Source organism: Loxodonta africana, chromosome 18 (assembly GCF_030014295.1).
Source record: "Loxodonta africana isolate mLoxAfr1 chromosome 18, mLoxAfr1.hap2, whole genome shotgun sequence".
Classification (NCBI taxonomy): domain Eukaryota; kingdom Metazoa; phylum Chordata; class Mammalia; order Proboscidea; family Elephantidae; genus Loxodonta; species Loxodonta africana.
The window spans coordinates 57164209-57189255 of record NC_087359.1 but is presented as its reverse complement, the minus strand read 5'-3'; the positions used below and the strand labels follow the sequence as shown (position 1 = coordinate 57189255).

Here is a 25047-nt window from a genome sequence, read left to right as displayed (position 1 = left end):
TTAACCCACCTCTGTTATCAGCTCTTAAAGAAAGATTGGGGTGGGAAGGGGACTTAAAAAATCATTCCCTAAAGTCTTACTTTGACTCATTTCCTAACAGAGATGGTAGAAAATTATTGTGATATTTTAGGAAGTAGATAAGAACACATTCAAAATGTGGACCGGATGAAACACTAAATGGAGTAGAATAAAATGAAGTAATCCTTACTCTTTGCAGAGCTAATCTGGTATCAGTGAGCCTTGTGAATTTGTGACAAAAGTATTATTTTATTGAGGCATTGTGAAGAAAAATAGAGTGATGTGATATTCTGCATATGAATTGCATTTTCTCATTTTTTCCCAATATTGTTTGAGGTGCGTATTTATCTACAGAATCCCAAAACATTGAGTAGAGTACTGCCAATCCGCTATTGTAGTCACAGCTGTCTCAATCCACAGTTAACTACACCCAGCAACAACAGTTATAGAGATTAAAATGTTACATGAGTATTCTTTAAATAAGTTAAATGTGTGTGTGTGGTATATGTAAAAAACAAATTCCAGAATAATATATTTTTCATATATTAACTCAAAGCAGGGTTACTGTGAAGAGATGGGAGCCAAGCCAACTTCGTAATACTTTTCCCAATCTAATCTATTACTTTACCTTCCAAGTAGAGTGTTTTATAAAGAGAAAATAAATCCCCCTTTAAACACTGGGTTCATATTGCTTTTCAGTGTGGGCAACCATTTTTTGGATCCTTTACTTTTTTTACTTGACAGATTATAAATTGAGGATTCTCTTCTTTTCCGGTAGTATCCATTTTTCTTTTAGGTCTCCAAGAATTTACCATTCATCATGGTTTAAATAATAGCTAGGCCTTTATATTATAAAGCATGCTGGTGAAGAAAAGGAATTGGCAGTAACATTACTTATAATTTTTTTCTCTCAGTGAAAATCTAAGAAAACTAAATTTTGGTTTTTTTCTTTGGTAAGCATTTTGCTGAAGAAATCCAATTTTACTTGGTAGACAGCAAAATGTCATTATTTACTATTAGGTATAGGCTGTTTCAGGGTATGCTGTTGTAAACTTAGTTATACTTTATAAGAGTTGACCACACTCATATCTATTAATCTTAGTAAAACGTGAATATTTGGTCTGCTTCCGTTACTCATCAAACCTGCAGTATAAAAAAAAAAAAAAAATGATGAAATTAAGAGCTTTTTTTCAGGTCTCTTCTCTACAACTCACCTGTTAGGTTTTTCTTTTCCTCTTACATATTTTAATTATGCTTTAAAATTATAATGGGACTAGAATTGAGTATGAACTTTGTTTACTGTTGTTTTGGGAGTGGAAAAAATAGAGATGTGTCATTCTCGATGGCTGGTCGATTCAGAGCTTGTGCAAAGTTTGACCTTTGAGTTTTTTCTTCCCATTTCTTTGTTTTAATCCAAACGATATGCTCAATTTTCAACTCCTTGTTTCTAGGTGGTTAGCCAGCGTTTTCCTCAGAACAGCATCGGTGCAGTAGGAAGTGCCATGTTCCTCAGATTTATCAATCCTGCTATTGTCTCTCCGTATGAAGCGGGGATTTTAGATAAAAAGCCACCACCTAGAATCGAAAGGGGCTTGAAGTTAATGTCAAAGGTGAAGAATTATTTTGATACTCTAGCTGTCTTAAATATCTCTTCCAATTAAATTTTTAGTTTCTCATAGTCACAGTACTTTCTTCTTGAATATATTTTTGAAATGCCCTGGTTTTTTAGTTAATAGGCTTTCATTTTGTTTATTTATATCACAAAAGATTTCACTAGACTGATATCTGATAGGCCTTATAATTACAGGAAATTTTTTTAGCAAATATCTTGTTTTCTGAAGATAATTTTCTGTGTGATCATCCTGGTAATCCTGAAATGGAGACTGAAATGTACCTTGTAGAATTTTTTTTTTTTAATTGAAAGGGGCATTTAAAATTTTAAATATATATTTATATGTGTTAAATATATGTATGTGTATAACTGTATCTATATGTGAAAAAAAATAGAATGAAGAATTGTTGATTTTAACTCCTAGTAGAAATTATATCAAGAAAGTTCATATTATTTAAAGAATATCTACATGTGTAGATGTGTACAGTAAATTATCTGATTCATTTTAACCCTGTTTTATTGTTTAGATACTTCAGAGTATTGCCAACCATGTTCTCTTCACAAAAGAAGAGCATATGCGGCCTTTTAATGATTTTGTGAAAAGCAACTTTGATGCGGCACGAAGGTAAGCAGCCAGCCACTAAGTCGATTTCTCTGTTTGGATCAAATATTTTCAGTTTCACTTAAGTCTGTGTACCTGGTCTATGTGAAGCTTCTGTGTAGGTTTCTTTCCTTTCTGGATCAGCAACATAGTTTGCCTTATTTTATATTTCACTATATGAGACGGCGCTAAAATAAATCCATATTCATTATAAATTGGTACTGATTTCCATTTTGTGTTACTTGAGAACCAGGTGTGATTTTTGGCTTATCTACCAAAAGGATTTGAGGTGCTATATATCATATGGGAGAGAAGAAAAGATTTCCTTTTAGTGAAAATCAAAACCAAAATTGTATAGGTAATGCATAATATTATATATTCAGGATGTTTTTGATGTTAGAATATTTTTGATACTTCAGTTTCAAAGTGTATCTGAACTAAAAAGTTATACTTTAAACCAAATAATGTAAATTCATAAGATTTAGTTGATGAATAATTAGAAAACTTGGGTTGAACTAGATTTCTGTCACTAATCAATTGCTTCACTTTATCTCTCTGAGTGTTGTTTTATTTGTAAACTAGTGATAATAGTATGTTTACCTGTCTCAGAGTTGTTTTTAAAGAAACAAATCAGGTAACTTATGAGAAATGCTTTGTAAATGTAAGTTAATGTTCAGAATTCTGTTCATTTAACATGAATCTCATTGTTCTGACTCATAGTTTAAAATAGACTTGTACAACTCTCCTAGTTTGTCATCATCATGGTTCATATCTACTTCTTCCTGTTAGGGAAATGGAAGTTTAAAAGGTGTATTTTTGGACTTCAAGCCATATTGAAGTGAAAAGTGAATGTCAGCATAGGATTCATTATAGCCGATTGACTACCTCTTACAAAATTAAGAGAAGCTTAAGTTCTGATCCTGGCTCTGACCTAACAGACTGTGTAACATTGAGGAGGTCCTTTATCTTGTCTGGGGCTCTCTTTCCTTATCTGTGAAGCACTAGGTTCTCTCTGAAGTCTCATTCATCTAAATTTTGTTGGTCTGTGACTTCAGAACCTACTTTGAAGCTGAAGCTGGGTATCAGACGTGGAAAGTCAACTTTCTCCTTGTTTTCTTTAGTGACATTTACATTATGTGAACAAGCCCTCCTTATTTGTAATCTCTGTTGTCACAAAGTTACCTCATGTAAATCTAATTCAAACATAGGCATGAATGTGTCTGGTTTTGAAAATTCTAATGCCTTTTCCATTTTTCAAGGTTTTTCCTTGATATAGCATCTGATTGTCCCACAAGTGATGCAGTAAATCATAGCCTTTCCTTCATCAGTGATGGCAATGTGCTGGCTTTACATCGTCTACTCTGGAACAATCAAGAGAAAATTGGCCAGTATCTTTCCAGCAACAGGTTAGATTTCCCAGTGCTAAATTGTGTGGGGATATCGAACACTCTTAGTTTAAATTTATATTAATACAGGTATCGATGCTTGACTAGTACTTTTTTACTTTGCATCTTTTTGGAGTAAGAATTATTATTTGAAAGGAGAAATTTACACTCCTTTTTGTTATGAGTGTAAATGATCATCAAGCCTACCTAGATGCTACTAACCTTTTTCTTTTTAATGTCAACCTAAGAAATCACAAATTAGCCTTTTTTTTTTTTCCCTTCTGGTTTGCAAACTGTCAAATATAATGTGTAATAAGACACAGAAGTTTAAATTTAAATCAAATTAGTATTGACAGTAGTAATCTGAAGAGCAGCTTAACTTTTAGGGCTTTAATAATTAAAACATCACCAGTGTTTTCATTCCATAATACATCAGTTTGTGATACCTTAAGTGTATACAAATAAAATATTTTATATAAAAGGTACTCAATTGAAAATTATTAATTTGGGAATTATTTCATAAGCTACTTTTAGTTAAAATCTGTTGTAGCCTAAATCGTGCTTGTTCTCCTTCTTAATTATGTATTTTTTTTCTATAACCCCAGAAGTACCCGAATTCCTGTGTATGAGGAGTTCTCTTACCAAGTAGAATGAGTCCAGATTATTTTCAAGTGCCAATAAAAATGGTTTGCTCATTCATGGAAAGATAGGAGAGCATGAAGCTGAGGCTGAGCAATTAGGAGATGGGGATTTAAAACAAAAGTCATTTTAACCCCTTATGAATGGCTAATGATTGAAGTAGACGTAGGCATGACTGATGGATAGCCCTAAAATAGAAAAATGAAGATATTTTATCTGTGTGACACTAAAATGAACTGTGGAACCTTATAATGCAAGCATTCTTTTTTCTTATTTAATTCACATAACAGAGACCCATGTCTACCGCCTAGCTTTAACGTTATCTATTTTGCTGTATTACTTCAGATCTTTATAACATTTTATTTCTTGGAGGAAAAAAAAAGATACATTTAAAGGCTTCCTCCCTACAATCCCATTTCTATACCTCTCTCTCCAGAGATACCTACTTCCTAAAGTTGGTGAACATGCTTCCTGGATATAGTTTTATACTGTTTATATATATATATATGTATGTGTGTATATATATATGTCTATATAAATGTATATTATACATATATGATAAAGAAACCTGGGTGGCGCAAGCAGTTTGCAATTGGCTGCTAACCTAAAGATTGATGGTCCAAACCCACCCAGCCCCTCTGTGGAAGAAAGGCCTGGTGAACTGCTTCCATAAAGATTACAACCAAGACAACCCTGTGGAGTTCTACTCCATAACAAATGGGGTTGACATGAGCTGGAGGCCTGTTCAATGACAGCTAACAACAATATATGATAAAATTATATATATATATATATATATATATATATATATATATATATATATATATATATATAAACATCATTTTGTGTTTTTAAATTTTACAGAAATATACTGAATATAGTGTCTTCACTCAACATTATATTTGAGATTCATCATTCAACTTATGTTAGTATTCCATTGAATGACTTGTATCACAGTTTATTTTTACATTACCAAATTGATGAATATTTAGGCTTATTTCTAGTTTTTCACTGTCACAAATAGTGATGTAATATATATCTTTGTACTTGTCTCCTTGTGTATTAATAAATGTGGAATTACTGGGTCCAGGGCACCCACAGCCTCAGCTTTACTAGATATTGCCAAACTGCTTTTCTGTGTGTGCCCATTTACACTTCGACCAGCACTATGTGAGAGAACAACCTCTTTCTACATATCCTCAGCATACTTGGCATTCAGCCTTCTTAATTTTTATCAATTTGGTGTTTAGTGAATGGTGTATTATTATTCTTATATAGTTACAAATATTTAATAGTTACGGAAAATCTGTATTTACGCCGACTAATTGAGGATCTCACATAAGGGGCAATATGCCGAGTTCCTGAACAGTGGTTTCTCAAGATGGATTCTTTTCATAATGAGAAAAAATGCATCAGAATGTTATTTTTACTTACTGATTGATTTGCCCCTTTAGTGGTATGGATTAAGAGTTCTAGAAAAAAATGCTATTTTTATATAAATTTGATGTTTGGGGGATGGTCCTATTTCTGAGATGTTTCAGTGTATACTGATAACATCCATCTTAGTGGTGGTATTTACACAGCAGCAGGGCCCACCACTAACAGTAAAAAAGAAAAGCAACTAATGGCAATCTAAAGAAATATATACTGCTAAATGGGAACTGCTACTTTTTTTAAAAAAGTAATTTGCTATATCTAGGGATCATTTTTGTTTTTTTTTTTTAGGGATCATAAAGCTGTTGGAAGACGACCTTTTGATAAGATGGCAACACTTCTTGCATACTTGGGTCCTCCAGAGCACAAACCCGTGGCAGATACACACTGGTCCAGCCTTAACCTTACCAGTTCAAAGTTTGAGGAATTTATGACTAGGTAAAGTACACCTTTGAAATGATGATTGCTTTCTTTTTGGTTGAGGTGCAAAGTTTACTGCCAAGCCACCTGTTAGATATGCTTGTATTTCTGATAGAAACTTAACAGGAACGGTGTACCTAACCACATTGCTATGTTTTGGGATCCCAGTTTTCTCTTACTCTATACATTATTGAAATTTTTTTTTTTTTAAGATTTTCTTATAAAAATAATATACTAAATAGTGTTCTATCATGTTGCTTTGATATGTTTTCTCATTGAACATTTACAAAGGAGGGTAGACAACATTATTTTCATATTACAATTAGGGGAAATACAACTCAATGTGAATAATTTGCCCAAGATTCCACACTGAGTGCATATAGATCCTTTGATTCTAAGTGCTAGACTCTTTCTACTGCACTACAACATTTTTTTAGAAGCCTCTGAAAAGTTAATAATATTAACTTCTTTTAGGTTGAGGTTCAGAAAATTTAGTACAAGCAGTGCCTAGGTTACGAATGTCTAGCTTATGGACAACTCATACCTAAGGATGGACTGCCATAATGAGTTAATGTTTCATAATAACGAACGCACACACTATTTTGTGACACTTGTAAAAATAATGCATGGTTTAGGAAGTGTTTCTTAAGTGTTTTATCTGCATAGAAAGGTAAAATATATACTATATACTAAGACAAACATTTGACTAACTGGCAATAAATATGAACCGTTTGTACGTGTTAGGACTCAGCTACAAATTTGACCTAAAGACAGACTTAGGAACAGATCTTGTTTGTAACCCAGGGACTACCTGTATACTACAGTATTGTTCTGTGGACAGTTGTTTTGAATGTCATTTAAATGAGTTTGTGAACTAAAAGATCCTCATGGTTAGGCACTCATCTATGTGATGCTATAGTGTTAGAGCGAAGATAGCTTTTTAATCTTCAAAGTACCTTTCATAATACTTAGTAAATGTTTCGTAAGTAAGTATGGTTTGCGTGTTTTGTTCACAGTATGTGCCAGAGCCAGAAAGATAAAAACAATCTGACATGCAGAAGTTGATTCACATAAAAGATCTGCATGTGACGGCCCTTGCATTATAAGTACCTGTTATTAATATTACATATAGATCATAGCTTTGTACACGTGACTCCATTTCTTTGATATTGTTAAGAGAATATAGGAATATATAACAGTCTCCTTTGCAAATGTATTTTTTATCTTTAGCTCTGTTAGATGTTCTAATGTAACATGTTAATCCCATGTAATTAAAGGAATACTTCGCATACAAAATTTTGGTATTACCTAATTGAAAGTTACATAGTATAAAAATATAAAACTTTTTTTTTATTAATTATTACTGGGGATGTCCTGACCATTTTCCCTTTTTCTTAGAAAACTTCTTGAATACTGTTTTTTATTTAAGATTCTGCTTTCTCTGTCTAATAAAGCAAGCTTCTATGCTTTTGAAGACTAAGTGAACTAGTTAATATGTATAAAACACTTTAGTGTCTGGTGTGTATCAAAAAGTGTTTAATAAATATTAGGTGGTATTTTGGTTCTTTTCTAAACTCCCGCTGGTGTTCCCTGAGGCACATTTTTCTAAAAAGAAAACAAGGGAGCTTTACAGTTTTCTCAGTTATAAAAATAACTATCAAAACATAAAAAACTAAAGAAGAAAGTAAAAAAATTCTCCATTATTACACCTCTTAGAGATAATTCAGTTAACATTTAGGTGTTGAGCCTTCCAGTCATTTATCTGTGTATATGTGTAACTGTTTCTCCTAGCAAATGATACCTAGTTAGTTTCCACTAATTCTAAAACGCTGACCTTCCGGGGCCAGTAACATGATGAGCTGGCCTAACGCCACCAGCACCACCACCACCACCCTGCCCAAAGACACAGGAAACACTTAAGTAAAATAAAAAATATGTTAAATATTTTTACGAATACACAGCTGGAAGATACTTTATGACCAATAAAAGTAATAGCTGGAAGATATCTTATGAGCAAATTACATAAAATTCAGTGAGAGCAGAGAGATAAAGAAATGGCAAATACGAAATAGGCTAAGAGAAGCAGAAGATAGAATGAAAAGGCCTAATAGATGTCTAATAGGTGTTCCAGAAATAGAATTTAGAATGGGGAAGAGTTACTATTTAAAGAGATAATGTATGAGAATTTTCCAGGGTTGATGAGTGACGTGAATCTTCAGATTTAAAGCAGCACACCAAGTTTTAGAAGAATATATAAAAATTAAACCATCCCTTATCAGAAATATTTAAATACATATGGAATTTAGTATGTGCTAAAAGTGGTATTCACAATCAGGAAGATTAGGATGAACTTTTAATAAATGGTATTGGTACAACTGAACAGCCGTCTGGAAAAAGATGCGTATGCCATTCAAAGGATGAATTCCCCGTGAATCAAGGGAGAAAACATGAGCGTTTCCTTTTTAACTGAGAAGGGTAGGCCTTTCTCACTGATTCAAAATCCCTAAACCAAAAAATAAAGGATTGATGAACCGAACTCTTAAAAAACAAAATGAATAAACAAAACTCAAAAACTTCTGTCTGGGGGAAAAAAAAAAAAATGCCATGAGTGTAAATAACCCTATGCTTAATTATCTCTCCGTCTAGTAGTTTTCTTTAGTTATTTCTAAAAGTGGATTGTGGTTCAGAGAGTAACCTTGAAATTTTTCGATGTATGTTGCCAAATTACCTTTCAGAAAGCCTGTTGCTTTTAAAATATTTTGTCATTTTAAAAATATTTTATCATCATTCCATCATAGATTTTTATAAATATTCAATGGACAGTACAAAGTTTGAGTTATTCTGTTTTTTGTTTTTGTTTTTTTCTTTTCAGGCACCAGGTACATGAAAAAGAAGAGTTCAAGGCTTTAAAAACATTAAGCATTTTCTACCAAGCTGGAACTTCCAAAGCTGGGAATCCTATTTTTTATTATGTTGCACGGAGGTAAGAAATGCTGCTTTTGTTTCTCTTAACAGAATTTTTTAAATGATAGCAAATACAGAGAGACAGCAAGCTTGATTTTTCTTATTTGACTTAACAAGTTTACCTGGGACTATAATCCTGGCTAATTACCCATCCTGTTCTAAAATAATGCTTGACATATTAGAAACTGCTTTTCAAGTTGCCCATTTCTAATTGGCTTTTCTTTCCTACATTAATTTTTTTTTTAATATTACCTACAGTGGGTTATTTACCAAGAGTAAAAAAAAATTCAAAGAATCTTTTGTTTCAAGGTATAGTCTGATTAGATAGTATCTGCAACATAACTTTTTTTTTTTTTTAAGCAAACATAAAAATTTTTAAGAGCCTATATCTGAGAACTTTTAGTAATTTGCTATGTAAGACAGCATCAGAGTGAAGTGGGAAATTATTTAGAGAATGTATTTGAAATCCCTGTATGATGGCCCAAGTGACAGCCTAGAAAATTGATTATGTTGGTTCATGCTGTCCTCAGTCAAGGTGGTTCCTAGAAAGCCTTTCTGGAGATGCTGTGAGCTCCTCCTTAATGATAGGCATGATGCTTGCATTCCTTTCCCTGCCATTATCATTTCTTTCTTGTCTCGTTCTGCTTTGCTTTTGAGAACATATCTGTTTCGTTATTTGGTCGTTTTTATTTCTTCCCATTTAATATGACATAAGCTCATGGTAATTGAACCTTAGAAACAACATGATGTGATAGAGAGGGCACACTGGCTTTGGGATCTTAAGGACTTTGTTTAGCCTCAGTTGTGCTATTTACTAGTACTGACATAGGACTCGAGGATTTGCAAACAGTTAATGTGCTTGGCAGATAATCAAAAGGTTGGTGGTTCAAGTCTACACAGAGGTGCCTCAGAAGAAAGGCCTGGTGAGCTACTTCCAAAGAATCAGCCACCGAAAACCCTGTGGAGCACAGTCTACTCTGCCGTGCAGGGGGTTGCCAGGAGTTGGAATCCGCTCCGTGGCCACTGGTTTGGTTTTTTATGTAGGACTTAATCTTCCTGAGTTTTCTAAATGTAATCACATTGAAGAATGATGTCGGTAGACTTAACAGTCATAGGTAGCAAAATTTAGCAGTTTATAGAAAACAAATTGAGGTTGAGAAATGGTGCAAGAAGAATGAACAAAGGAAGGTGGAAGGCAGAAACTCAAATTTTTCCTATCCCATAGTCCTACCCTAGGGAATTCATTTGCTTAGGATTAAGTAGTGGCCCCCTATTCAAAAATACCTATTTGATATAATCCACAAAGCATAGGTTCATTTAAATTATTAAGGTTTTTTATGTGCCTTCATTTAGGCACGTCACATCTGGTTTTCATCCGTGCTACCTTGTAAATTTGTTTAATTGGATCAGATAATACTGCTACTCCATGAATAATGTTGTTTCCTTCCTTTTGGGGCAAAAAGCACAACTAGTAAGGATCAGCGTTGGGTTTCATAGCTACTGTGAGACAGTAGCTATGCTCGTAACGACTGCACTATCAATAACATGAAGCAGCAGTATTTTGTATTACAAAGAACAGTAGAATTGGCACCTTTTTGTACTGTAATAACATACTGCTATTAAACATTCATGAAATATGGTAACATGATGGCTCTGTTGTTCTTTAGAACTCCATAATCTTTATTAGATTACCACTCTTTTCTCTTAAACCTCCTTCCTCCACACACACAGACCATTTCTTCCCTAACACACAGGCATGCTTTGGTTAAATTCCACTGACATAATTTATTTAATGTAAACATCTGAGCTTCAATTCAGATTTACAAACATTTAAAAGGCAAACATGGTATTTTGCTAGTTTTAGTATTTGATAGGGTCGTACATACTTTTTTATATATAAGGGAGGAAACCATCATATTAAGGTAATTATTAAACTTCCAGAATTAAAATTTACAATCAAATTAAGCGAGGATAATGGTAATTTCTTAAGTAGTAAGTTGAAATATTAATTTTTTAATGTGCTTGTTGTCATTCAGCAGATAATAATGAACGAAGGTAAGAATGCAGGTAATTCAAGTTCATTTCAGCCAAAGTGCACACAAAACAGCAAAAATACATATTAAATAAAAATGAATGTTGTCCATTGGATTGAGTGTGGTGCTATCACTTGTCTTACTCTTAGTATTCATGGTTGTTGCTATCTTTGGGCTCACTGCTGTCTTCAGAGGTGTCTTAGGATTCGAGGTCATCTTGGCATTTGGAGACATCTTGGAATTGAAGGTTGTCTTGAAATTTGAGTTTGTCATGGAATTCAGGATTGTCTTGGAATGTGAAGTTGTCTTGGAATTTAGGATTGTCTTGGAATGTGAAGTTGTCTTGGAATTCAGGATTTTCTTGGAATTTGGGGTCACCTGGGAAGTTGAGGTCACGTTGGCGTTCAGGATTGTCTTGGAATTTGGGGTCACCTGGGAAGTTGAGATCACGTAGGCATTTACGTTTGTGCTATAGGTTAAGCTTGTCATAGGATTTGAGGGTGTTCGTGTGGAAGTTACCCCTGATGTCTTGTCAGCAAACGCAAGGAGTAGGCTGATCAGTGATAGCTTGAACATCATTTCCTTCTGTTTCAAAATAATTACGTAAATTTAATCTTAACACTTGGATCACGAACAAATAGGCAAGCAAATATCCTTGATTGTGTTCATTCAGTAAATTCATTTTATATAAATGATTGTTGCTTATTAGCAAACAAACGATTAGCTTACCCTTCTTTGTTCTCATCATCTGCTGATCTATTTTCTATCTAGGACCACTAACTTAGAGGGAGAAATATTTAAAGACTGCAAAAGAGCTTAATTTTTTTTGTTTTAAAGCAAAAAATAAAACACTTTACATGCAGTGCATAGGTATAGGGCCTTGAGCTCCATATAGCACAGGCAAAGGATGAGAGACAGTTTTGGAGAGTAGAGTGAAAAAACAAATAATGGAACAAATGTTATCATTTTCTTGTGGTTTCTCATGGACTTTATTCCAAAGATATAAGATTTATTTAATCTTTATTCCAAAGGCTTAAGTCACAAATTAGTATATTCTAAGTGTTTACTCCAAAGACAAAATTAAGTTCAACCAAAGGTTGGTATTTCTCCAGTGTTGGGATAAGGTTACCTTCATTTTTTCCATCTTTTAAAAAGCTAGCTCATAGAGAATTTCGTAGTTTTTAAGATAGAAGGAAATTTAGAAGTGATCAAAATCAATCGCTTCATTTTACAAATGGACTCAGACATAAGTAAGACTTTACTTGCCTGAGGATGCATACCTACTAATAACCAGAATTAGAACTTGAGTCTGAGTCTTGGACTAGTGTTCTTTAGCAAATGTGGACTGGGAAGGCATAGTGTATACATACGCCAAAGGTTTAATAGTAAACCATTTTTAAAGACTGATTTTCTTTTATCCTGTATTCAAATCTAATCCCTTGCCACATTTGAGATAATGCATCCAGTCCATGTTGGACATGGCTAAATGAATAAGTATTCTTGTTTTTCTTAAACTTAAACCTTAAACTTTAATTTGAGAAATCGCTAATGTATGCTAAAAGTTACATTGGCTCTAATGTATAATAGAAAAGATTTCAAATTAATATTACCTTTTGATATTCCTTGAAGACAAAAAGTTTAGGCTTTCTCCAGTGTCTTATCGGAAATCTGATTTCCTGCTCACGGTGTGTTAAGTACAATTAGTGAGAAAGTCACGTGTTTTAAACTTGACCTGCTGTTTGCTCTTTGGAAGTGTCCTGTTGAGTGTTTTCCAAACAATCCATGTAAACACACGGGCTTTGGCAGAGATCAGGAAACTCAAAGTCTTTTGAAAGAAAATCTCATATATTTAAAGAACCTATTGAATACCACTTTGCTATTCCTCATATCCATGAGGAATAGCATTAACAATACATTAACAAATTTATTTACTAGATTGACTCTTACTTGATGAATATGCTGTTTTGCCTGCTCTGGTTTCATAATTTAAAATTAAGCAAGCAAGTATATTAGAGTTAGATTTTTTTTTTAAACCAACCATGCATAGGTTTATAGGGCAGTTTCTGGGCACGGTTATTTTGAAGTTTAAAAAAATAAGTCAAAAAGATAGCATTCTGGAAATTTAATTTCTGACAAATAATTGAAGTAACCTGTCAGAAAAGAAGTTAAACTTTATTAATATAAAACTAAATAAGGGAAAGAGTGTGTACGAAAGCGTTTATTTCATATTGAAGTCACAGGGCTTTTTTCCTTTTCTTTTTTTTTTTTTAAATGTATTAACCCACCTACTTTAAAGCACATTAAGTAAATTCTTCAAAGGAATTTTTTTTGTTGTCGTTCAGTCCTTTTCCTTGATAATTAACACAGAGGGAAGTTGGGTTGTATCGTGCTAATATTTTCATCACATTGGACCGCACTATTTAAAAATCGCAGGGCTGTTAACGATGCTGTTGACATACAAGGAAGTTGCTACATAAGTGGCAGAAGTACAAGTCAGTACATGTTCTTGTTTTATTTTGCTATGAAATTTTTTTTTTTCTCTTGATTCAGTAGAACCAGTGTTTGCTATTATATGATGCTGATGATGTAGAACCTTATTATACTGGAGATTAGCATGGTCAAAGGTAAGAAGCAAACAAAAAGGCCCCTAGGCAACCAAACCCAAAAGCAGATACAAATCAGGGTACTAAAGATGATGTACAGGGATTTGGCACTATTTTTTTTTTTTTCTCTACTTATTTTTTTTACCGTGTGGCTTTTCCTTCTAAGGTAGCTAATAGCTAATGATAATAGGACAACATTAACACTTTGGCCTTAAGCGGACTGTCTGCCTGTGACTTCTCATTCTGTTTTTTCAATCCTGACCTTTTGAATACTAACTCAAACTAAACCCACTGTCGTTGAGTTGATTCTGACTCAAAGTGACCCTGTAGCACAAGGTAAAACTGCCCCTCAGGGTTTCCAAGGCTGTAAATCTTTACAGAAGCAGACTGCTGTATCTTTCTCCCAAGGAGTGGCTGATGGGTTCAAACCCTTGACCTTTTTGGGTTCACTTACGAGCACTTTAACCACTGTGCAACCAGGGCTCTTTTTGAGTTCTAGACCTATATCACTCTGCTTCAAACACCTAACTGTCATTGAAGAATCACTATTTCCCCTTTCCTGTTCTTGTACCCAAATATGTTTTTCTCATAATCTCTTTCTCAGTTAATTAATTGTACCATCACCAGCCAAATGGCTCTACAACCTCAAATTTCTCATTATCTTCTCTTTTCTTACTGATCTTAAGCTCCCCAGGCCTCTTGATGATGATTAAGTAAAATTTAAAATTCTGAACTCTCCAGCACTCAAATACTTCCAAACAAAAATCACTCGCCATTATCCAGGCCTCGAAGTAGCTCCCTACCTCTATATCTTTGTGCAGGTTCCACCATCTGCCCAAAGTCCTTTTTCCTCTTCTTAAAATTCTGTTCTTCTTCAAGGTCTGTCTCTGAAGTCAGCACCTTTTATGTGAACTTTCCCTGATTCTGCCCTTTGGCATCAATCATATTAGGACCTTATACTCTAGCGTACTTACCAGAGCCTGCTTTTTACTATAGATGTGTCCTAAATCTTTCTCCCACCATATTCTGGCTTTCTTGTACTCAGGTACCACCTCTCATTCTTTGTCTTTCCCTACCTTCTAGTTTGTCTGGAAAGGACACAACAAACAATGGAGCTCATTGAAATACTTCTGTTTGTTTCTCCGTGCCTGAAGGCTAACATCATTAATGGTGTCTAAAGTAATAAATGAGAAGTTTGGTCATAGGCCATCTTTCCTGCATCATTAATATAAACTTGGAAGTCATAGGTCTGAGTTTAAGTCCTGCCTCTATTTTTCTGGCTGCTTTTTTGAGACAGTTTCTTCATTTGGTTAATATAAATCATAATGCACATTTATAGTCCCTTATCTATGATTCTGAAATCCAAGATCTTCTAAAAACCTAAAGTTTTGTCATAAAAGTTTGGCACCAAAACTCATTTGGTAAAAACACCTGGGCTGCACTGGCCTGAGTCTTTTGTTGTCTTTGTTGTTATAATCTTTATTTGCCTCACTGAATGGGACTATTCACGCTCACGGCAGAAATTGTTCCCGTTAGTTGCCTTGGAGTCAACTCTGACACTTGGCAACCCCGTGTACAATAGAACAAAACATGGCCTGGTCCTGTGCTATCTTCAGGGTTGTTGGTGTGCTTGAGTTCGTTGTTGCAGCTGCTGTATATTTTGAGTGCCTTCCAACCTAGGGAGCTCATCTTTCAGCACAGTGTTAGACAATATTTTGTTGTGATCTGTGGGATTTTCACTGGCTAATTTTCAGAAGTAGGTCTTCAGGCCATTTCCCCAAGTCTGACTTAGTCTGGAAGCTCTGCTAAAACATGTCCACCATGGGTGACACTGCTGGTATTTGTAATTCTGGTAGACAGGTGGTGGCAAAAATGTTGTTGTGTGCCCTCGAGTTGATTTGGACTCATAGAAGCTCTATAGAAGAGAGTAGAACTGCCCCTGAGGGTTTCCTAGGCTCTAATCTAATCTTTTTTTTAATCTTTATGGGAGCAGATCTTCAGATCTTACCGCCCACGGAGCCACTGGTAGGTTCAAACTGCAACCTTTCGATTAGTAGCCAAGTGCTTAACCATTGTACCACCAGGGCACCTTGCAGAAATATTAGCAGGGTCAATTTTGGGGAACTATCCCAGATTCAACTGGGGTGCTACATTGTACACAGTAAGGCAAGTATTTAGAATATATATGTTTCTTCAGGGCACGTTGCTCCACCACACCTTATACCCTTGTAGTTAGGTGGTGCCATGCGACTGAGTTCTGGTCGATAAAATGTGGGTTCCAATAATGTGTGTCACTTCCAAACCTGGTCTTTAATTTATCACTAATCCTCCACTCTTGCTGTCTGTGTTAATGCCTGCTAGAAACGGTGGGGATCTCCTAGGCCCTAGAAAATGGTAGGACACTAGATGACATGATACAAGCAAGAAATAAACTTTTGTTGTCTTAAGTTATTGATATTTTGAGGCTGTTTGTGACAGAAGTTAGTCTTTAATACAGCTATATGTGCTTAAAGTCTTCCTTTACTTCTCCAAATCCACTCTCTATTCTTCTCACCCTACTCTGTACCCTGAGAGACTGACTTGTGGGAGGTATGTCATTGGGCTTCTTTCCTGTCTGGCTTCCAGTTTTGCCATGGGGAATACAAGCAGGAGATTGGCGGGCAGAACATAAGTGTGGAGTATACATCCTGTTTTAATTCTCTAGTGCAGCTATAACAGAAATACCACGAGTGGCTTTAACAAACAGAAACTTATTTTCTCACAGTTTAAAAAAAAAAAAAAAGGCAAACCCATTGCTGTCGACTCAATTCCAGCTCCTAGCGACCCTACAGGGCAGCAGTAGAACTGCCCTATAGAGTTTCCAAGGAACTTTTGGTGGATTTAAACTGCCAACTTTTTACCTTAGCAGCTGTAGCAGTCAACCAGTACACCACCAGGGCTTCCTCTCACAGTTTAGGAGCCTAGAGATCCTGCAGTCAGGGCGCTGGCTCTAGTTAGGCTCTCTCTTTCTGTCCCCTTTGGGAGAAGGTCTTGTTTTCTTTCAGCTTCTGTTCCTAGGCTTGTTGGCAAGGTTCACGTGGTATGGCATCTGTCTTCCCTATCTCTGCTTGCTTGCTTCGTTGCTTGCTCAGTCTGCTCTTTTTATATCTCAAGAGAGATTGCCTCCTGAACATAACAAAAAAAAAAAAAACCCATTCCCAAATGGGATTATAGCCACAGGTACGGGAGTTAGGATTTACAGTACATGTTTTGGGGGGACACAATTCAATCCCTAACACATCCTCTTGGCTCCCTCCCTGTGGAGTCTCTATGGGCTGGCTGCATCCCTCCATGAAGATTATAGTTTTTGTCAGGGAGCCCTCTAGGTTCTGGTAACTTCTCCCTCCCTTCATCCTTTCAGGTCTAGTATCTCATTATCTCTTGTGATTTCTCTAAACCATTCCCTCTCCTCTATAAATACGTAATCTCTAATTATCCCAACTTGAGTGTGCCTTCTGTTTCCTGTTGAAATTGTAACTGCGGCAAATAATACATGCAATATACAAGCAGTATATTGTCTTCCTAAAATCTGAACAGTTGTAAATTCAGAAATATATCTTGCCCCGAAGGGTTTCGGATATATCAAGTTGGTAAGTTTATTTTGAGTATTAATTGTGATAACATTTGTATGGCATTTAATAGCGTGTCCAGCACATGGTAGATGTTTCACAAATGATAGCCACTATTGCTATACAAATAACAACTGTGCAGTTATATTTTCGTCTGGTAAATCTCAACTTCTCAGATTTAGTGCTGGAGCTTTGGAACTACCGAGCAGTGTTTTTGTTTACATATTTCTGTTACCTTGAGTTGATCTGCTGTTTTTTAAGGTTGAGTGCATCAGATACCAAATCCACTTTTTCTCACACCAACTATGAGGATATTACTAATCCCTATTTTCTACTTCTCTGTTCAGTTCTAACACCAGTTGCCCATGCAGCACTTCTTCATCTGACCCTAACCACCTGGAGTTAAGTTTTAGATCTCATAGCTTGAAGGACCCGGTCCTCAAGACTGCCAAGGATTCAGATGAGAACCACAAGTTTGGAAGTCTACGCAAAACCCTCACTTCTTAACAGCTGGCTACAAATTTGAGATTTTCCCATTACCCCTTTAGGATGCCAACCACAAGCTCAGGGGTTCCCAACTCCCCTCACTTTTGACCTGCTAGCTACCACGACAACGTCGGGTTCGGTAATTCACTGGAACGATTCGCAGAACTCACAGAAAGTGCTGTTGTACTTATGTTTACAGTTTCATTGTAGGAAAAGAGGACGCAAATGAAGAGATGGCATAGGGCTGTCTGGATGGGCTTTCATGCAGTACTTCTGTGTCCCAGAGAAGACACATTACCCTTCCGAGAGCAGACATTTTTCACCAAGAAAGCCCGTGGAGATTCAGTGTCTGGAGCTTTTACTGAGGGTCTCATTATGTAATGCAAACTCCAGCCCCTCTTCACTGAGATCATTGGCTATTGCAAGATGATCACAAGGTGGGTCTTTCTGGCCTGATCAACCCCCCGACCTGATTGTCTCATGACCTCACCTAACCTCTTTGATAGGTGTGGTCTAGAGTCCTTATCAAAGATACTTAAATTCCAAGGTTTTTTTTTTTTTTTTCTTTTAGAAGAGATTATCTCTCAAGAACCAAGGACAAAGACCAAACTCTTGGGGTAAAGTTAATGTAAACCCCACAGGTGTGTTACCAGGATTTTCTAAGTCTTCACATACTAATTCTTTCAAAACTCTTAAGAAGAAAATAGAGAAGAGTAATTTATAAAATCACTGAATAATCAAAAATTTTATACAATAGTTTCTTAAAAATTTCAACTAACAATTGTAATATGTTACTTTAGGAACAGTTAGGTCTAGTTTTCCTTTCTATAATTTTTCTATCGTCTTTTTGAATTTTTGTCTCATGAAAAGGACGCTTGAACCTTTTCTTGAATGGCAGTTTTGTGTTGGCAGTGGAAGTACTGTTTGCTTTTTAGGTACACCCCGTGAGTAATACAGCTGTGCCTCTGCTCATCACACCTGTGCTTTATGTCCCTTTTAAGTAATGGTAAGTTCTGAGAGGAATGTTTGTATGTTTTGGTTACTTCTGAAAGCAGTTCATGTTTTTAGGATTAAAATTTTTATCATGTTATTACTGGATGATAAAAATTTTAATCAGAAGATGTCAGTAGTTACGTAGCAGCTAGTATGGACAAGTGGCTTTTCAGTGTGAACAGTTACTTTTCTTGAAAACATTTGGAAGCTCCTGAGAAAGTAAATATGCAGAAAGCAGGCTATTATATTCAAGTTAAATATGAATACCTTTTAGAATTATACATAAGCATAATTCTCTTCTACAGTAAAATAGCACACTCTTCATTCTAGAAATCTAATATAGGAAAAAGAACACACTCCCCTTAGTTGCAAAACACATGTTTTGAGGGCAAATGCCTATCTTTGACCAAATTTGTCTTCATACTGGTATAATACTGTAAGTCTCTTATCTCATTCTGGCTTGTTGTCGTTTATTCTTATTTTCATTATCAATGAAAAATGGTAATTTAGTTTAATAAAAAATAATCTCCTTTCTCTTGGTCTCCCCATCTACCTTGAGTTTTAAACAGAAACCTTGGCATCAGTCTTCATGTCTGCCTGCTCTTACCACAGACATCTGAGTGTAGTCATTAAGTCTTAGTGATTTTATCTTCTTTTTTTAATGCTTTATCCTCATTGCTACGGCCTCATTTGATAGTTTCGTCAATTATCTAGGCCAGGCTCAGCAAACTTTTTCTATAAAGGATGAGATAGTAAATATTTTAGGCTTTATAAGCCACATAAGGTTTATGTATATATATATGTATGTCAGGTCCCTGGGTGGTGCACACAGTTTGCACTTGGCTTCTAACCGAAAGGTTAGTGATTCAAATTCACCCAATGTCACTGTGGAAGAAAGGCCTGGCAATCTAGTTCCATAAGGTTACAGCCATTGAAAACCCTATAGAGTACAGCACTACTCTGACGTACGTAGTGTCACCATGAGTCAGAATCTTCTCGATGGCAAGGGTTATGTATGTGTGTGTGTATGTGTTCACTTATATACATATGTTTTTCTTTACCTTAACAACCCTTTAAAAATGTAAAAGCCATTCTTAGCTTACAGGCCATGCTAAATAGCCCACAGGCAGGATATTGTCAGTTGGCGATAGTTCGCTGACTTCTGGTCTAGACTATTGCAGCAACTTCCTAATTGGATTCCGTGCCTCCAGTATTTTATCCCATCCCCTCCATCTTCCGCATTACTGCTAGAATGATCTTCCTGAAATATAAACCAAGTCACTTGCAGATAAAAACCTTTAAGTTTTCCATTCTTAAGTAATTCATATACCGCCTTCAGGGTTTTCGCTGTTTTCATGCTGTTGTTGTTAGTTGCCATGGAGTTGATTCCCACTCGTGGTGACCCCGTATGTGCACAGTAGAACTGCTCCACAGTGTTTTCAGGGCTATGAATTTTTGGAAGCAGATCGCCAGGTCTGTCTTCCAATGTACCTTTGGGTGGGTTTGAACTGCCAACCTTTTTGGCTTGTAGTTGAGTGCTTAATCATTTGCACCACCCAGGGTCTCCTGCTGTGTCTTCTTACCATCTGTAATACTATTTATGCAATATTTTTATTGACTTTTTTTCTTAAATAAAGGCAATTTTATATTATACCATAAATGGAAAACCAGTATTGATTGCCATAAATAGAAAACTGGTAAATAAAAGGTAACAGTATTTCACATATCATTCAGTTACTATACACCACACTTAAACCACTAGCTTATAACATAAAGCCTGGTGATGAAGTGGTTCAGAGCTCGACTGCTGACCAAAAGGTCGGCAGTTCAAATCTACCAGCCGCTCCTTGGAAAACCTATGGGCAGTTCTGCTCTTCCCTGTACGGTCACTATGAGTTGGAATCGACTCAACAGCAACGGGTTTGGTTTGGGTTTTTTTGTTGTTGTTCCTAAATATCTCATACAAGTCTCTCCATAAAATGTTTGACTGCTGACATTTATTTGCAAGATGGCTAAATTGAAGCAGAAGATTGAAGCTCATTTTGGTTAAGCGGCCAAATGCTGGCCTTTTGTTCTGGAAATCTGCTGATGTGGTTCCAAGGAAGCCTGTGTGTGCTTCTGGGCTACCCCAGGAAACCGTGTTCATGATGCGTTGCTGAGGGTATTACCAAGGCGGTTGTTAAGAAAACACTAAGAGCTGGCAAAGCCTCAGACGCTGCCCAGCAAGCTCAGAATGCCAAGTAAATAGTTCTGGTGACACTCTGTAGTGGCAGAAAAACTGTCTTAAAAGCATTTGTCTCAAATGGTCATTTAAATTTAATGATAGAAGACTGGTTAATTATCATAGTGTGTAGTAACACCTATAGACCTTCTTCTGTATCTCATCTTATGCTTCAGTTACACTGTCCACCTCACCACTGCCCTACTCTGCCATGCCCCAGCACCCTGGCACCCTGACATGCCTTTGTGCTTTTGCATGTATTCTGCCTAGAATATTTTTTCGTTAACATAGGGCAAACTCCGCCTTTTGATTCAAGACCCATCTCAATAACCTGCCCTCTGACTCTTGTAGACAAGTTTGTTTTGTTTTTAATAACAACCTTATTAGATTAAATTCACATATTGTAAAATTCACTCTTTTAAAGTATAAAATTCAGTGGTATTCACAGTTATATAGTTATACAGTCATCACCACTATCTAATTTAAAACAAGTTTGCCACCTTTAAAAGAAGCTCCATACCTGTTAGCAGTCACTCTCCTGCCTCCTTTCCAGTCCCTGGCAACCACTAATCTACTTTCTATCTCTATGGATTTGCCTATTCTAGACATTCTATATAAATGAAACTATACAATATGTAGTCTATTGTGATTGCCTTCTTTTACTTTACGTAAGGTTTTCAAACTTTATCCATATTGTAGCATGTATCAGAACTTCCCTTTATTTGCAATATTCCATTATTTATATATACCATATTTTGTTTATTCATTTATCAGTTAATGGACATTTCTAAATTTTGGCTATTATGAATAATGCTTCTGTGAACATTCGTCTTCAAGTTTATATGCAGACGTATGTATATACCTAGGAGTGGAATCGTTGGGTCTTATGGTAACTCTAAGGAACCCTGGTGGTGCAGCAGTTAAGCACTTAGCTGCTAATCGAAAGGTCGGTGGTTCTAACCCACCAGCTGCTCTGCAGAAGAAAGCTTTGGCTGTCTGCTTTGTAAAGATTTACAGTCTTGGAAACCCCGTAAAGCAGTTCTGCTCTGACCTGTAGGGCCACTATGAGTCAGAGTCAACTCAGTGGCAATGGGTATGGTAACTGTATGTTTAACATTTTGAAAAACTGCCAAATTGTTGTTTGCTTTCTTTGATTATTTGTCATTGGTATGGGGAAGTGCAGCCGAGTATCTGATGTCTAAGTGATAGAACTGGTAAATGGATGTGGCTGTGTGCCAGTTATTCTTACACTACATAATATCTCAGAAGCAATAATGGTCAATGAGGCTTGGTTGGCAAATGAGGGCCTTCTCTGTGGTTATTGTGGTGTATGGCATCCTTGTTTTCCTTTACTACAGTTTTTGTCTCTCAATGAAAAGCCATTAAGCCTTACAGAATGTTTGAACTCCCTTAGACTTCCTAAAGTATTTAGTTTGTTTGTTTGAACTGTGACTATGGGCAACAAAATGATAATAGAAGGTGAAAAACTGCATTTCCTGGTATTGAGTTTTTCATCAGATTTATTGATCCTTGGCCTTGTGATACTCATGTAAAATATTTAGATATCTAATTTTTTTTAACTGCTAAATCTTATTTCCCTTGGGGTAAAAAAATAAACTTTATAAACTACTTAAGCATAACTGAAGAGGGAAGATACATGGGAAATTATGTACCATTATGGGTTCGGTCATTTTCATTTCTGATCTTGTTAATTACCCAAGAATTTCTTAAACCAGGAACAGTAGTAATCATTAAAATACTTATGTAGAACCTACAGAGTGCTTTAATACACATGATTTAGTTCATTCCTTAAAACACCCTTATGAAAATGCATGTTACTGTATTTTTACTAAAGGATACATTTTATCACTTGCCCAAGATAACACGGGCTGTAGGTGCAAAACCTTATCTCGTGCCCTCTTCTGTTAAACCACAGTGTTCTCTAAATAGACTTAGAATTATTTTGAGCAGACAAGAACCAGTTTTTCAGTTTTTATTGTGTGTGTGTGTGTGTTTAATTTCTGTGCTTTGACCTCATCAGTAACTAAAACAAATTCAGATATCGGGTCAGGATTTATAAAGATAAATGGGTGAATTGAGCATACGTTTTAATTGGTTCCTAAATATGCTTAATGAAGTTAGGGTGTTGAACCAAAATGACATTTCTTAAATTTGAGTTTCTTAAAGACCTCACATTGCACCACAGCTTTCAAAGTGTGAAGCAAACTAATCCACTTAACACATTATTAACACTTTGAGGCAGCATTTGTTTCCATTTCGCTGACTGATACCGCATGGGCAGTCTGCTTTTCCTGAATTGTTTACAGGTACCAGAACAGTCTTTCCCTGGAGTTGTTCCAGAGGTAATCCCACTGTCCAGAAGAAGTTTCTTACATGTCAAGTAGCAGCTGAGTCAGATCCTTCATTCTTATACTTTTCTTTGATCTCTCTTTTCTCTGGACTGAGGAAACTTAGACTCCAGAGTATGACCAATAGAAGCATGACTTGGTCTGTCTTAAGTGGGTCAATGTTAGCCCACCAATCGCATCTTTGATCTGTGTTATTCATTTTTTTATTTATGAATTCTGGTAAGGAATGATAAAACACACAAACAAGCGAGCAAGCATAATTCTAGGAGGAAGTGATATCAAAGCTGAAATCAGAAGGATGACTAAGGGTGTGCCAAGGAAAGAAGAGGGAGAGGTTGTACCAAAAAGGATATATATCATCTATGAAAGCCTGATAGCAAGAGGAGAGCGTGATGAATTAGAGGGATGGAAACACATTTTGTTTGTTTGGACTATAGAATGTGAGGGAGCTGGAAAGTTTTAAGATGATATTGTAAAGGGAAGCAAAGACCAGATCACATAGTAAGCCATATTAAGAGTTTGAACTTTATTCTGAGGCTTGGGAAATTATTGAAGGGTGTGTTTTTTTATTTTTGTTTTTTCTTTAAAGCAGAAAAAAGCACTGGTCTGGTTAGACTTGTTTGGGAACAATCTTGACTGAGTTGACCCTGTGGAGCTGAAGTAAGAGAGTACAATGAGTCTATGCTTCCAAGATGTCAGATCTTGCGTCTTTATCTCTGTTTTTACCGTCATAATAGCCTTTAGTTTCCTGACTACCTCTTTTATTCCATAGTTCTTTTGTGTTCTCATCTTTGTTTTCCTACTCAACTTAGACCCCTTGGACAGCTGTTTCAATAGTTCTTTTCGCATATCCCGTCCCTCGTATCTATCTTTCAAGGATGAGGCGGGAAATAAAACATACTTGGTATACAGTGTTATTAGCATTTTGGTATGCTTTTTGTTGTTGTTGTTTTTATATATAATTCTGTAGAATGTATGTTTATATCTTGTCATTTTTTGTTTATGTAGCATTTTCTCACATTTTAAACTTTAAAAAATTCTTCATAAATATTTTTAATGGCCACATAACAGTCTGGTCAGTGAATCATCCATTTACTTAACAAATTTCCTAATGGTAGATATTTAACTTTGTTTCCATTTTTTTCTTGCTGTTAGAATGCTGTGATTTACCCAGAATTTACTAGGTTAAAGGTTAAAATAGTTTCGTTTTTTTAAATTATTGCCAAATTGTTGTCCAGAAGAGTTATGTCAGTATGTAGATATGGCCGTTTTAATATACCTTCCCCAGCATTGACTTTCTTTACTTTTTTAAAAATTGCCGATTTAATAGTAAGAAATGGCATCACATTTTTTATTGCATTTCTGAATTATTTTGTGATTGGCAGTATTCCCATATATTTACTACTCACCATGTTGTTTCCTGTCTTATAAACATTCTGTTGTGTTTTTGTTTTTTTTTTTTTTCTTTTTTTCCTTTGTGCATTTCTCCACTGGGAATCTTTAATACTTTTCTTATCAGTTTTATGAGCTCCTGATTAACAATCTTGTTTATGGTATTCTCTTTGAATGTTTTTGTTGACAAATTTATTGATGATTTCTTTGTGTTTTTTCCCTTTTTCTAACCCCCTGGAGATTTATAGATTTTTAAATATTCTTCTGCT

At 35.6% G+C, this 25047-nt stretch overlaps 1 protein-coding gene across 9 annotated transcripts in view; it reads left to right on the top strand.

Moving 5' to 3' along the window:
* The window catches only part of NF1 (neurofibromin 1), a 253009-nt gene that overhangs the window by 146385 nt on the left and 81577 nt on the right, over nucleotides 1-25047 (top strand). For 7 of the 9 annotated variants that reach the window (XM_064271434.1, XM_064271436.1, XM_064271435.1 and 4 more), the window contains 5 exons: nucleotides 1470-1628; nucleotides 2158-2255; nucleotides 3491-3637; nucleotides 5981-6127; nucleotides 8982-9092. In XM_064271434.1, coding sequence (XP_064127504.1) covers nucleotides 1470-1628; nucleotides 2158-2255; nucleotides 3491-3637; nucleotides 5981-6127; nucleotides 8982-9092 — 662 coding nt within the window. Of the gene's footprint in view, nucleotides 1-1469; nucleotides 1629-2157; nucleotides 2256-3490; nucleotides 3638-5980; nucleotides 6128-8981; nucleotides 9093-18013; nucleotides 18345-18374; nucleotides 24818-25047 lie in introns of those variants that run through there. The other 2 variants (XR_010318398.1, XM_064271440.1) reach the window with 2 other exon arrangements.